This window comes from Hippocampus zosterae, chromosome 15 (genome assembly GCF_025434085.1).
Source record: "Hippocampus zosterae strain Florida chromosome 15, ASM2543408v3, whole genome shotgun sequence".
In the NCBI taxonomy this organism is placed as follows: Eukaryota; Metazoa; Chordata; class Actinopteri; order Syngnathiformes; family Syngnathidae; genus Hippocampus; species Hippocampus zosterae.
This window is the reverse complement of record NC_067465.1, coordinates 2,887,652-2,901,096: the sequence shown is the minus strand read 5'-3', so window position 1 is coordinate 2,901,096 and position 13,445 is coordinate 2,887,652. Positions and strand designations below refer to the sequence as shown.

Here is a 13,445-nt window from a genome sequence, read left to right as displayed (position 1 = left end):
CGTTTTTTAGCCAAAAAAACCGACCATGTATAGTAAGGCGTTTTTAGCCGAAAAAAAACGACCATGTATAGTAAGGCGTTTTTAACGACCATGTATAGTAACCAGTTAGGTAATTTCATTGTGGCATAAAATCCCCATCGCGATGACTAATTTGGTCACAAAGCTTTGAAAATAAGCATTGACAAAATGTCACAAGTTCTGAAGATTTGTAATAAAGTGACACCCACACTCAAGAGTTAGCAATCTCATTTAATCTTTTCCCCCCTAAACTCGGAATCACTGTCGTATATAAGTTACATTTTGTGTCAAATTTCACAGGTTCATTTTATTTTTTTCCTCCTCAAACTTCCAGTTTGACCTCTTGCTCGTATCAAACAAACAAAAAAGCAGATTGTATTATACAAAAATGCAAACCAATTTTCACACAGTGAATTCTCTTACAAAGTCAAAATGGCGTCGTAATGGCTACATCCACATTGGAGGAAGATAATTCTAGACATTCCTTAATGGAGTATAATATACATATAAAACCTTTTTTTTCCTTGCTGAAATTAAACCTGTACCTTAATTTAAGAGATTTTTTTAACTTTTATTTATTTTTACAAGGGAAGCAATCATAAAAAATAAAATAAATCATTTTGCAATTTTTGTTGCCCACTAAGTCAGTGAAATAAAAGGCGAGCCTCAAACAGCGGTAACACAGCTCAGGTTTAAAAAAAAAAAAAAGGGAGCTGGGAATTGAACTGGGCAATGTCAGTGATCGGGCAGTAGGCAGCAGTTCCCCTCGGAAACATCAAATCGGCATGTCTTGCTATTCGCGATGTGGTCAAGCCCCAAATGTGATGACGTCCGAACTAAACGGTGTTGGGAGGGCAGTCAGGCAGACTTTTTTTTTTTTGTACTTTGATAAAGTGACAAAAACAGCTCAACGGACAGCATTTTTTTTTTAAATGACTGCGAATGTTACCCAAGTACATCAGCTGTTGATTTGCAGGTCGCATTCATTCTATTGCAGAAAGCAAAAAAAAAAAGGGGGGCCAAAAAAGTTTCCTTGAAAAATATATTGTCTTGGCAGCATTTCATTGTTTGTAAAGGGGCGATTATGACATTGCGGCATCATACCATTTAGGCCTTAACGTTTAGAAATATGAGGATGATCCGAGGTCAGTCTAGTCATCTTGCCGAGTATTCTCTTCAGGGGTGATGTGAACGCTTTTCTCATCTCCATCAATTACAGCAAATTTGGAGGGCAAATGATATTAAAAAGGGGAGGGGAAAAACCGAGGGTACGTTTTCTACAATACAACAAACACACACAAAGCTCCATTAAAGTCCCCCCTCAAAAAAATTCTCTCCCCCCTCCCTCCCCCCAAAAGTTACAGAATTGTTTTTTGTCTTCTTCGGAAGCATAGTCTTTATCTTTGTTTGAACACAAAAGATTTAAGTGAACACACGTCAAAATGCGCACAGAAAGTCCTTCGTCTGGGAAAGGATAAAGTCTGTGTTGGCAACCAGTGGACAGAAAAATAAACCGTCAAAACCAAAACAAAAAAACAAACAAAAAAAAAACATCTCGATTCTAAAGTAGAGATCATTTAATATAAATGCTGAGCGAGTAGAATAAGAGGTGGCACGTTAATAGTGCTTTAGTATATTAATGTATGTATACATACTCGTATGTATAAGTGAGCTGTGTACCTAAACGATAAATGTAGCACTTTGCAGGGGGGGGGGGGGGGGGGGGTTAAAAACAGGCGAGTGTCGAGAAAAGCTCCAGACACACAAAAACATTGGCGTCCACCTCCCAACAGACTCCGTGGCGGCCTGTGTCATGCGACGGCAGTAAACGTTAACGCGCCTCGCCTAGTGGTGATGATGGCGGTGGTGATGATGACAGCACTGGAGCGTGTGATGCTTCTTAAATATGTGCAGTGAACGCTGCTACTGTGAAAAACATTTCCTGGCAGTTCCTGATGGTTTGGAGTGCACACTAAACAGCCCGCCTGAGCCTCCCTAACCCCCCAAAGCCCTAACAATGTAAAGCATGAAAAACCAAACCCCAAAAATTAAAAAAAAAAAAGGGGGGGGGCAACTTCATAGAAGTTAGGCGACCATGCGATGAGATCATCCCAATGGGGAGGCTTTTTGTGAGCGGCCAGACGAGAAGCTCTGAGGAGGGAAAGTCTCATCTGTCAAGTTTGACCTTGATGCAGGATGCAGCCGGCCTGAGGATGTGCTTTCAGCCAAAGCACTTTTGCTTTGTTTGCGTTTTTTTTTTGGGGGGGGGGTGCAATATTGTGACCACAGTGGGTGAGGAAGAAGCACATTCCCTTATCAAGAAAGTTGCAATCTTTAAAACAGAATGCGTCCATTAAATATTTAATATACTGATGTTAAGTATGCAAAAAAAAAAAAAAAAGACAAGACATCCTAAAAATGCATTCATTAAAAAAATAAAATAAAATAATTGATGCTTCTTGTGGCAGTCAGGTGGTGTTCTTTCCCTTCCCAGACCATCTGGATCTGTGCAACCACTTTTTTGTGTGTGTTTTTCTTTAAACAATTCAGGGGGGCGGGGGGGCTGACTTGCGTGTTGCTGCTCTCCTCCACGCGTAAGTATGCCGATAGAATCCGGAGGCTGCTTGCCTCAATAACCGTTTTTCTGTTATTGTCGTTTTGCACGCCATGTGGTAAGAATGTTGAGTGCGTGTGTGTGTGTGGAGGGCGGTGGAGGGGTAGGGGGGGGGGGCGTTCAGAGGTGGGACAAGTGATTCCCTTTTCAGTGCCACTGTCACCATCACCACCCTGTTCCTCTTCCTGAATGTGAGCCTTGTTAAGTCTAGAATTCAAAGAGGGGGGGGAAAAAAAGAGAAGGAACAACAAACACACACAAAGAAATGTTAACATTTGCTCTGGTTTCCAGGCGAGGAAAGTCATTAATTTAAAAAAAAAAAAAAAAAAGCTCATTCACAGAACAAAAAGAAAGAAAGTACATATCACGGCAGATACTGCTCATCTTCTAAATCGAATGTGTATGTATGCCTGTGCATGCTTTTTAACAGAGCATCTTCTGTGTGTGTGTGTATATGTGTGTGTGTGTGCGCGTGTGTGTGTGTGTACTGCTTAAGAGCAGGAATGGACAACCCCGTTCTTCTGCGTTTCTGAGCCCGTGCCGACCGGGTCAGCACACAGGCTCATCGTAGACGTCTTGTTTGTCAGTGACAGCATGGACCCGCCCACTGCACCTTCTTGCAGACTACTGGAGCCGTTTGACACCTCACTGCACAGACATTCCACCACATTAAAAAAAAAAAAAAAAAAGGGGACGCCAGGTGACGAGAGAGCACTTGGGGAGCCTCAACTTACCCGAGCGCAAGGGAGATTTCTTCCAGCTGAGTCTTGTGCTCAGGCTGTCCATTCTCAGCCGATTTCATCTTGTACTGGACCTCGTGGGCCACTTGGTTCTCCTGGATTCGCAAATCAACATTTTGCTGTGTTAAATGTCTGCGGTTCTAATGTTGACGTATCTGAATCATTGTAAATGGCCAAATGGAAAAAAAGTCTCCTCACCAGAGCCATTTCACGGGTGCGTTTTCCAATCTCTCTCTCCACCTGGTGGAGCTCCAGGCTTAGCTGTTCGCTGGAGACTGCCGCAGCACTGGCTCCCCCTGTTGGCCACTTGGGGCCTTGCTGCGACTGAGCGGCAGCGGCGGCGGCCTGAACTTGGCTGCTGGTCACCGGCGGGCCTGCTAAGGCACTGGCTTCTCTCTGCAGCAGTAAAGGGTTACTGGCAGACTGTGAACACAAGAAGGAAGCTACGGTCAAGCTATTTTCAACACTTTTTAGATTTGGTTGTGAAATGAACAGACCCACGTGGGGGCAATTCAATAGTATTGCTTTGTGAGGGGGACAAAAATGAACGTGACCAAGTTCGGATGTAGGTTTCTCGCCAAGAGCTACAATATATATGGACAAATGAAGTCAAGTGTTAAAATAAATAATCAGCTTTATGTTTGGGCTGCGGCTTTTTTTTTTCTTAACAGTGGAGCAGTCTACCAATTATCCCCTTGATCAATTTTGGGGGAAAAAAGATTTAGCAGTTAAACAATCACGCGGCATGGGAGGAGCAGGTATTTTTGTCTATCCTCACATTCTGTTGCATCTGTAACTGCGTGAGAGACGCTTTCGAAGGGGAGGGGCCCGGGCTGGCAAGTGTGACATAGCAAAGGAGAGTTTAGACTTGGCTGGCTGTTGACTGACTTGGCATAGACCATTTTATAATTCGTCCCTTGACTTCCCCTTTAAGACACGCAAGGCCAAAGCGCGACATCCATGTGACATCATTCGAAAAATCAATCAATTCTGCACAGAACATGTACCTCCATGCTTTGCATCTGCGTCTGTTGGTTGATCTGCTGGTTGACCTGCTGCAGCTCAATCTTTAACTGTTCTCTGTCCTGGGCTGTCTGGTGGGAAGGGTACGAGGTTCCGCCCCACCCCGCATGGCTTCCATACATGTATTCTGATGGAACGGAAATGGTACATTAACGTGCGGCTGACGAAAACAAATTTGAGCCGCGATAGTATGTTTTTTTTTTTTCTCGCACCGGCCATGGACATGTGTTTAGAGTTTGGGTTCTGCGTTGTGGAGACCATAGCTTGGACAGGGCCGGTCTGGTAACCCGTCTTGGAGGTACGGGAGATGGCTCCAAAGCGTGACACGGTGGGCTGGGGACCAAATGGAATAATGGGGTCATCGTCCTTCACTTCTGCCCCCCTGCGAGGAGCCTCCAGCGATGGTTCCCTCAGAACCTTAGCGTCCACATTCTGAGAGGAGACATGAAGATCAGTAAAGCTCCAAGAACTTTTTAACGGTGCCGATGCATCTCTTGATTCTGTTTGTACTCTCAACTCACCATCATGTCCATGGTGTCAGGAACCATAACATCTTTGGGTTTGGCATCCTTAGAGCCAATGTAGGAGCTAATGGTATCACACGACCAGGGCGAGTATTGGCCAGCGTAGTCTGGCTCTCTGCATTTCCCGATGCTATTGGAGCTCTCGTCGCCATACTGCAGAAGTACCCGCAAAACAAATCACATTGTGTCACGACTGAAATCATTAAGAGAAGCAAGAAATTGACACGATGCTGACCTCCGGAGGGTAGTCGCTGGGAAACGGGTGCGAGAGAGTGGGGGAGGCCGCAAAGGGCGGAGGAGAGATGACTTTCCTTTCCTCCAGCTGCGAGAGGAGCTCCAGGCGGCGGCGGTGGAGATAGTCCAGACTGGGCTGGGACCCGGCATATGATGCCTGCGACATGGAACGAAACATGAAGGTGCTGGACTGCTTGGAATGCTGGATGACCACATTGAAAGATGACATGCAGTGAAAACACATTTTAAAAAATGTATTTGAACAAGGGCTGCAACTAATGATTATTTTAAGAATTCATGGAGGACTATACCAATCTGAGGCCGTAATTCCAAGATTTGGCTAATTTAAAGTAAGAGGGGTCCGGCAAATGATTAATCGTGTTTTAAAACATTGATTAATTTGATCATTAGTGATCAATTAATCATTGCAGTCACACTGCAAAACGGTGTGAATTGTAGTATCGGTAGACACATGGGCAGAGCCCGGTGGGGTGACGTGACATTGGTGAGTCTGTGTGAGTGTGAGCTGTGGCTGACAGCAGCTCCTGCGTGACCGCGTTCATTGCGTTGCATCTCCGTGTGTTCGATAAACAGCTTCCGTCATGAGCGGCCATTACAGTAAGTAAGTGCGGTGATCAGTTAAACCCCAGTTAAACAATTTCTGCCTAACGATGAGCCAGGATACATCACTAACTACAAATGATTGAAAAGGGCTCACCCTGACACAAGTCCTCATGGTTTGCGATTGGGCTCCAGGTGGGTAGTAGCTTTCGGCCGGGTATCTATCCCGCACACTGGGCTCGTGGTGGTACATGGAGTTAGTCTGTCCGGCTGATTGCGGGGAAACATCCAATGGCGTGGAGCTTATCCTGACCAGACCATCCCTCTGAGATGGGTAAGGCTGCGTGGGAGGCGGCGGGCCGGCGTAGGTCCCGTGGCGTACACGCTCATAGTGTGACGGGTGAGGGTACGAAAAGGGGGGACCCGAGTGGGGGGACTGGTAAGGGCGCTCTGATGGGCCGTAACCAGGATATGGGTCGTGGTAAGGTGCTCCTGAGTCGCTAGGGGGTAGAGGGTTACGGATGTAATCGCGAGAAACATACTGCGGTGGCTGCTGGTAGGGGTACCCTGAAAAAATCAGGAAAGAAAAGTCCGTTTACAGAAGCAACACAGATGCGCGTTAGCCTGTTTAGTTAAATCATACCTGGTGGATACTGTGATGGCTCATACTGGGAAGCAGATGGTGGGGGTCGCGTGTCAGAGTAAAACATCTCAGGGAGCTGCTGCTGGGGGTACACGGGCGAACCTCGGGCGATGGGCATTTGTTTCACACCGGAGAGATGCTCTGGAGCCATCCGCGGGTGAGCCAGGGCGTGAGGTGGCAGAGGTATACCAGTCTTGGGCACGGGGTCCAGCCTAAGTAGAAAAGAGTCAGTCAAAAGCTTTACAGGGCAGTAAATATCCTCTTCAGCAACAGCCACGGGCGCACAAGTATTAGGAATGCTAGACAATCCGGAAGCCAACATTTTGCTTTTTTTTTTTTTTTAAACATCAAATTTTCTGGCACGTTCTCATTTTGACTCAAGCTTTTTTTTTTCTCCAGTGCCAGAGATGGATCTTGAATATCTCGTCTTACTCGACTGCGCAAGAATGCATCCAGAAGTATCGTAAATTGTCGACTCACAGATCAGGTGGCGATCCCGGGGCACTTGGACTCCCTCCGTCCATTTTGAGGGGCTTCCGCAGCAGTTCATATGGGACCGTGTCGGCACCGCGTGCGATGAGCTGGGGCAGGGAGGTTGCAATGTTCCCGTTGGTGAGGGGCGAAGGCTTCCTGGTCATGGCCACGTCGAGGGAAAGTCCCTCTTCTGGGCCGCCTGAACCGGGGAGGCGAGCTGCCAAGCGCTTATTCATCTTTCGATATCTAAATTGCACAAACAAAAACAATGGACGTTTAAATACTTTGAGAGAGAGAAAAACCAATGTATCTATTCCACCCCAATATTGAATTAATTGAGACCGACTTTTCCAGTTCTTCCTGAGAGTGAGCAAAGGTGCAGCTCGCTCCACGGGGACAGCCTCCTTTCAGTTTCATGTCACGGCACATGTACGTCTTGTACTTGCTGTGTTGAGGAGGCTACAAAGAGATTTTGCTCAGTACTACGTGGAAAACAAACCGCTGTATGCATTTTTATAACGTGACCAACGACTACCTGTTGAGGGTCAGCTCCTTTCTTGCTGTGGTTCTGGATGAAGTCCACAAGTCCATGCACGACCGTCTTCACCGCCACCAAGCCCTTCTCGAGCTGCTCCCACGTGGGAGGGGGAGCGTCTGGGTGGGAAATTTGCAAAGCGGGGATTTATGTTTTCATAGTACAATTTCATACCTGAACGGTACTTAACAATTCAGCTCGCAGCTCAGCTATTTTGTCTTGCTCGATACAAATAGTTGGGACGCTTTTGCTTTGTTCTTACCGGGGCTGGGATCAATGTTGGCGAGCAGTTCGAGGTGAGGCCGCAGCCTGTTAAGGTTGGCTGGGTCTCCAGTCCTCTGCAGGGCAATTGTGAGTTCTTGGACACTCTGGGCAAAGGATGCTGGGGTCTGCAGCTATGTAGGTCACAGGGAAACAGGGAGTCAGTGCTTCTATGCTTGGCAGGCCGCCTTATCAAATATGCTTTGAAAAACGTGCAAAACATTGTTAAGTATGTTCAGTACCGTGGAAAAAAAATGGCCTCCTTCTCAAATTCTTTTTTTTTTTTTTAATCTAATGCTTTAATGTTTAAGAGCATCAAACAAATGCAAACATCGGACAAATATAATCCAATTATATAACAAAACGCAGTTTGTAAATGGTGGCATTATATATGAAAGGACAAAAAATATTCAACGCTACTTTGGCCGAGTGAAAGAAAGCACCCGCCAATCCCTTTGTCAAGTCATGAATAACGTTGATTCATCACATTTTTGGGGAAAGCTGAGTCATTTTTCACGGACTACACCCAAGCTTGAGCACCACCACCCGAAACCGCTTAGAATAGATCTGACAAAAAAGAAGAGGGCCCAAAAATCTCTTAAACTGGAATAAAATCCCCAAATCCAAAGAAATTTAAGATGAAAACTAAAGCAAGTGACATCTCTTCCTCGAGCAAGGGACGCAAAGCCATTTCTAAAGCGTTAGAGGATGTCAACGAACCTCGACGAAAAAACTTCTAATTTAAGAAGGGGCAAATACTTGATCGCAGCACTTTAAGTACACCACAAGGGAACACACCTTGTCTATGATAGACTGCATGTGTGATTTGTGCGACTGGTCGCCATATAAGAGTGAAGACCACTGGTCGGGTGCGATGCGCAAGCCGCCCTCCATGGCAATTTGCACGATCTGGGAGTCGTGCTCGCGCCGCAGAGCCTCGTAAGTACGGAACTCCTCCTTAAGTTGCATGAGGGAAGAATCTTCGTCACGTTTGGTCACCTAGACAGTCATAGAAGAACATACACATTCTTTTTAACATTGTCCGGTTTTTCTCAGCCGTTACGGTACGACGAATGACCAGAATATTCACTGGACCAAAGAATGATACTAAAAAGAACAAAATTGTTGTACTGAAGAAACAAAAAAAGTGTCACTGGCGTACCTTGAAGCAGGAGGCCCTGTAGAGGAGCTGCACCACATGGCCGATGCTCGTCTTGGAGGCCTGTGGAAAGCGAGGTTCAAGCCTCTGGACCACAAAGAGAACCAAAACCTTCCGAGACAGAGCCGAGCCGTCCTCCAGTGCGAGAAGGACCAGTTTCAGGGCCTCTTCTTGCATCGCTTGGAGAAATGATCAAAATTAGACATCAGTCAGTTTTTGTTTTGGGGGAGGGGTGGGAGTGCTGTAGTGGCGGGCAATCTACCTGGGCCAAGAAACTGACACCCGCGTGCACGGACCGCAGCCCACAGGTTGGAGGACAATTGCTGGGGGTTCTGGTGCTGCAAGATGAGCTCCGTAACCGTTCGCTCGCCCAGAGAGCGGGCGGCCCTCATGGCCCGGACGCGGCCCTCCTCCTCCACCAGCTGGCAGTGGACCAGAGTGACCAGTTTCCTCTGCATGGGTCGACTCAGCATACTTTGGGTCGTGCTGCTCAGACCAACCCCTGGTGAAATATTAGGCCAAAACATTTTAAGCGCCCGTGTGCCTTGGAAGTACAGTACTGCTGTTCTGTATAAAAACGGTTCTGGCAGTGAAGCCGTAGTCGCATTGACCGCCATAAAGGTGGATACACGCCAGGTCTTCTGTTGCTGTGCTAAAGAATCTTATCAATGAGTCAGTCCTGATATTTATAATTCCTAACTAACAGCCACAAGTCACGCAATGTTTTGTTGCTTCGTCCAGAAAATTTTTATGAGGCTCAACATGTTTGTTCTCTCTCATGTGTCGATGTTGGCAGCAACAGCTCACAGGCATGACGCGCCGACTCAAGTTTTACAGGATCGACTGAACGTTTTCAAATTTCACTTGTCGAACGCAACGAACAGTCAACCTGATTAGTGAGGAGGACCAGAACGGCGTGTTTGGAGTTGTATCACAACATGCCATTGGCATGACATTACAGATGACTATCATGGTTGCCAAATCGAAAGATAAATCTCGTTTTATTTTTGGAAACTCAAAGGTTTTACTGCTTAAAAGAGCTGAAGTGCCAATGACGATCAACACAAATCATTAAAAACTTAGTAGCAGCGCTTTAGTGGAATAACAACGCACCATCTGGTTGACTTGTCCAAAATGATCTCATCACAAATCACACTGACGATGTAAGCTTGTGCCTAAGCAAACAGCAGCCTGGTCAATCAGGATGTAAAATTCACTCTTCACGCGCACCAATTGCCGTGAGTAAGCGGTCGGGGCATGCCACTCAGCCGCACCGGTAAATGCACAATCTGGTGTCGACACCAGTGATTACACACTATTGCTATTGTATTCCGACTCTGATAGCACACCGACGGCTCGCAATGGATCTGTCGAGATTATTGTGAAAGGGGGGGGGGGGGGGGGCAGGAATGAGAACTGGTCATAAAAGATGATCAAGCACATATGGAGCACCTCGTGTGTTGCTGAGGGGCTTGAGGTAGAGGGCCAGCTCCTCCACGCACTGCCTCGCCTCCTCATAGTGCTGAGTGTCCTCAGGACTGCTAATCAAGGCAACTGGCTGAGCCTTAGGAACCTGCGCACAATGAGGGGGGATTGAAAAAGGCTCAATAAGCACAAAGCTCTCAGTGAAATTGGGCCAATGCCAAATTAAATAATACACCAACTAACAGTTTGCAAATGGCATACTAAGAGTAGAACATGGTGGATGTGCTGAGATTGTCAACAGGAAATTGGAGGAGGAAGATACTTTTTTTTTTTTCGCTCTCAGTGGATATATGAAGATTATTCCTTGGCCCTCTCTAAAAAGTGTCAGCCGATCAGATCACATGATGCAGTCAAAGATGATTATTTTGTATCAATTGAGGCAAATGTATGGAAAATAATCAGTTCTTGCACAGAAAGACGCCATCTTCATCATTCGTCATCAGAGTTAAAGGAATAAGCCTCTCAAGCTCATGACTTGGCCACATGTACTGATCTTTTAACTGTCATCACCCAATACAGCGTGAACAAACACAATCATGAAGAACCATTTCTATTTTTAGCCGTTCCTTTGAGGCAGTGCCATTTTCAATTCAAGGCCCAAATTGGAGAGTACTAGAAATAGAATTCATTACCATAGGAAAATATCTGCCCATCTATGTTTTTTAGCACTTGTCCTCATTTTGGTCACAGGTGAGCTGAAGCTTATTCCTGCTGACTTTGGCTGAATGGCGGCTTACAAATTAGACTGGCTGCCCCAATAGGAAATCATCTTGATTTTCACCTATTTTTAGTCGAGTGAACCTCTGAGATCACACGCCATTATAGTTTGAGCTTGAAACTGACAAATTTAGGTTAGTTGCCATCGATGCGACGGAATTTATTGTAATTAAGTGTGCAAAGCCACACAGACCATTGGAGGTAACAATATGGCCAAACATCTAACTAGCGGAGCTGCTTCATCAGTCAAAATAAGGGAAGGTTTTGGCAAATGTTATGCATACCTTCAAATGGATGTCTGACAACTAGGAATTATTGGTGCTCATGCGTCTCCATGAATTGCAGAGGAATCTGACTCAAAAATTGATTTGAGCACGCTCACAAAGCGAATACAATTCCTATGATGGGCTGAATGATTTTGGAAAAACAACCTCATTGCGATTTTTTTCCCCTCCCTCAATATTGCAATTTGAAATGATATGCATTCAAAGTCCTCTTCCCATGTAGACCAAGACAGGCAATAAATTCATCTGTATCAGACTCAGATTATCCGCAAATGTTTCGCTCTAATAGATTAGACGGACACTAAAATAAATGTGTTGTGATGTCATTCCGACTCCTAAATCAAGGTAGCGCTGTAGTTTTGGGGACAATTTTCACTTGATAGTGTGCCCTGGACCTTTTCTAATGTAAAACATGTGTCTTGGGCTCAATAAAAGTTGTGAAACATTGCAATTAAAGAGTAAAGGTGTCCCACCTGGCCTCCCACCAGTTGCAGCAGGGCTGTGTTGACAGGCAACTGCTCGATGTCCGTGCTGATGGCCGTTTGGTCAAAGGGACAGGCCTTGCGGTGCAGCTTGTTCAGGCACATCTTGCAGACGGTGTGTCCACAGCCCAAACTGATGGGCCGACGAACGGTCTCCTCAAACGTTTGTGTGCAGATCGGACAGAGCAGGAACTCTGTCCACTGTGGTGCTTGAACTGGCATGATGATTATAAGTGGGTGGGGACGAGTGTGTGCAAATATGTATAAACTATGACAGAAAAAAAATATAATAATAATAATAATATATATGAAAGATTCCACTGGAATCAAGAATTGTTTTCTTCCGAACTAAATGTCCTCACACATTGTGGATTCTGGGTCACATCACACGATGAATACTGGAGAGGGGGGTGAAGAGAGAAGCAAGACATTTTACTGTCAGTAAACACTGCGATGCATTTTCATGTCACATAACAATCCAATAATTCATACTCACAACAATTAGCGAGTCCTTTCCCTATTTTAGCGCTATTTAAGCATTCAACATTCAAACAAAACGCCAGAGGAATTCAAGTGTCCCAAATGCAAATCCGAAGAATTGTGAGCAACTATCGGGTGTAGGTTCAAGAGCAAACAAGCCCAAAACAACTACTTATGTGGCCTACTTATTCGTGCTGCTCGCCACTGAGCCTATGGACAAAGGGTGCTTGAATTAGCTAATAGCCTCTCTACGCTATTCCGAACTTGTTGTGAAGCTGACGTTTGCCAATAGAATTAAAGTAGCATTAAGCCGCAAGCATTCTTTGATTGTAGGCTCCAGCAGTCTGCTGTCGTAGCTATCGTGTCATACGTACCGTGTGGGTAACTGATAGAAAGCCCTCACTCAGCTGACTTACGGGGGGCAAAAGCTGACTTGTTAGCACCGTGCGGCTATCTACGGGTGGCTAAGCGAGCTAGCGAACAAACGCCGTGGCAATTAACAACTTATGTGACTTTCACGATTCAATATATCATCGGGGGGATTCGGACGCTCCCATTTTCTTAACATTTCGACGGATATTGATATAATGAGGGGTGTATTATATCAAGAAAACTGTGGACGAAGCAGCGAAAAGTGAGGCTAGGGAGATTATGTAACATTGGGAAACCAAAGCAACCGAAATGGCGTGAAATCTGCCTTTTGCGATGATGTTATCCGGTTCGGAGAAGCGATAGGTGAGTGCTTTGTTGGCGATTTGCAGACGGTGCGAATACAAAATACTCCCGTCGCTCGTCTGAAGGCAAGCAATGCTAATTTGCTAACGAACAAACCAAGGCTGCCGTTCCGAGCTCTGCATCGCAAATGCCACTGAAAACAAACCCACACAAATGTTCTCTGTAGCAGCGCCGCTACTCACTCATTCCAAACGGCTTGGAAGATTTTCATCTTTGGTTAACAAAATGCGATATTTCCTTGCCATGTCGATGGTACAGCACAGCCGCTGCCGAGGGAGGGGGGTGGGGGGTTTGTCGGGGATGGGTGTCAACTCTACGGGGCGAGACCAGACGGGCTAGCCGGTTACAGCTAGCTGGGAGCGCGTGCGCGCGCGAGTGCGCGTGAACGTGCCGGGGGCTCCCCCTAGTGGCGAGGGGTTGCGCCTGCACTCGAAAAAGACCCCTAAACAAATCACATCTGGAGGCGCGCATGCACG

General features: G+C 46.1%; 1 protein-coding gene across 3 annotated transcripts; it reads right to left on the bottom strand.

The window, feature by feature from the left end:
- Positions 1 to 229: 229 nt before the first annotated feature.
- Positions 230 to 13,324, bottom strand: rc3h1b (ring finger and CCCH-type domains 1b). 3 transcript variants are annotated; one of them, XM_052087261.1, is made up of 19 exons: positions 13,152 to 13,324; positions 11,746 to 12,152; positions 10,239 to 10,359; positions 9,049 to 9,288; positions 8,790 to 8,965; positions 8,426 to 8,626; positions 7,629 to 7,761; positions 7,367 to 7,485; positions 7,178 to 7,290; positions 6,838 to 7,077; positions 6,358 to 6,569; positions 5,872 to 6,281; positions 5,155 to 5,310; positions 4,917 to 5,072; positions 4,608 to 4,827; positions 4,380 to 4,522; positions 3,571 to 3,795; positions 3,367 to 3,467; positions 230 to 3,280 (listed from the first exon to the last, which is right to left on the bottom strand). In XM_052087261.1, the coding sequence occupies exons 2-19, from the start codon at positions 11,974 to 11,976 to the stop codon at positions 3,124 to 3,126; spliced, it is 3,354 nt and encodes a 1,117-aa protein (XP_051943221.1). In that variant the 5' UTR covers positions 11,977 to 12,152; positions 13,152 to 13,324; the 3' UTR covers positions 230 to 3,123. The 3 variants fall into 3 exon arrangements, with proteins under 3 accessions (XP_051943221.1, XP_051943223.1, XP_051943222.1); XM_052087263.1 differs by having other exon boundaries at positions 3,571 to 3,768; XM_052087262.1 differs by lacking the exon at positions 13,152 to 13,324 and adding an exon at positions 12,251 to 12,464.
- Positions 13,325 to 13,445: the final 121 nt, after the last annotated feature.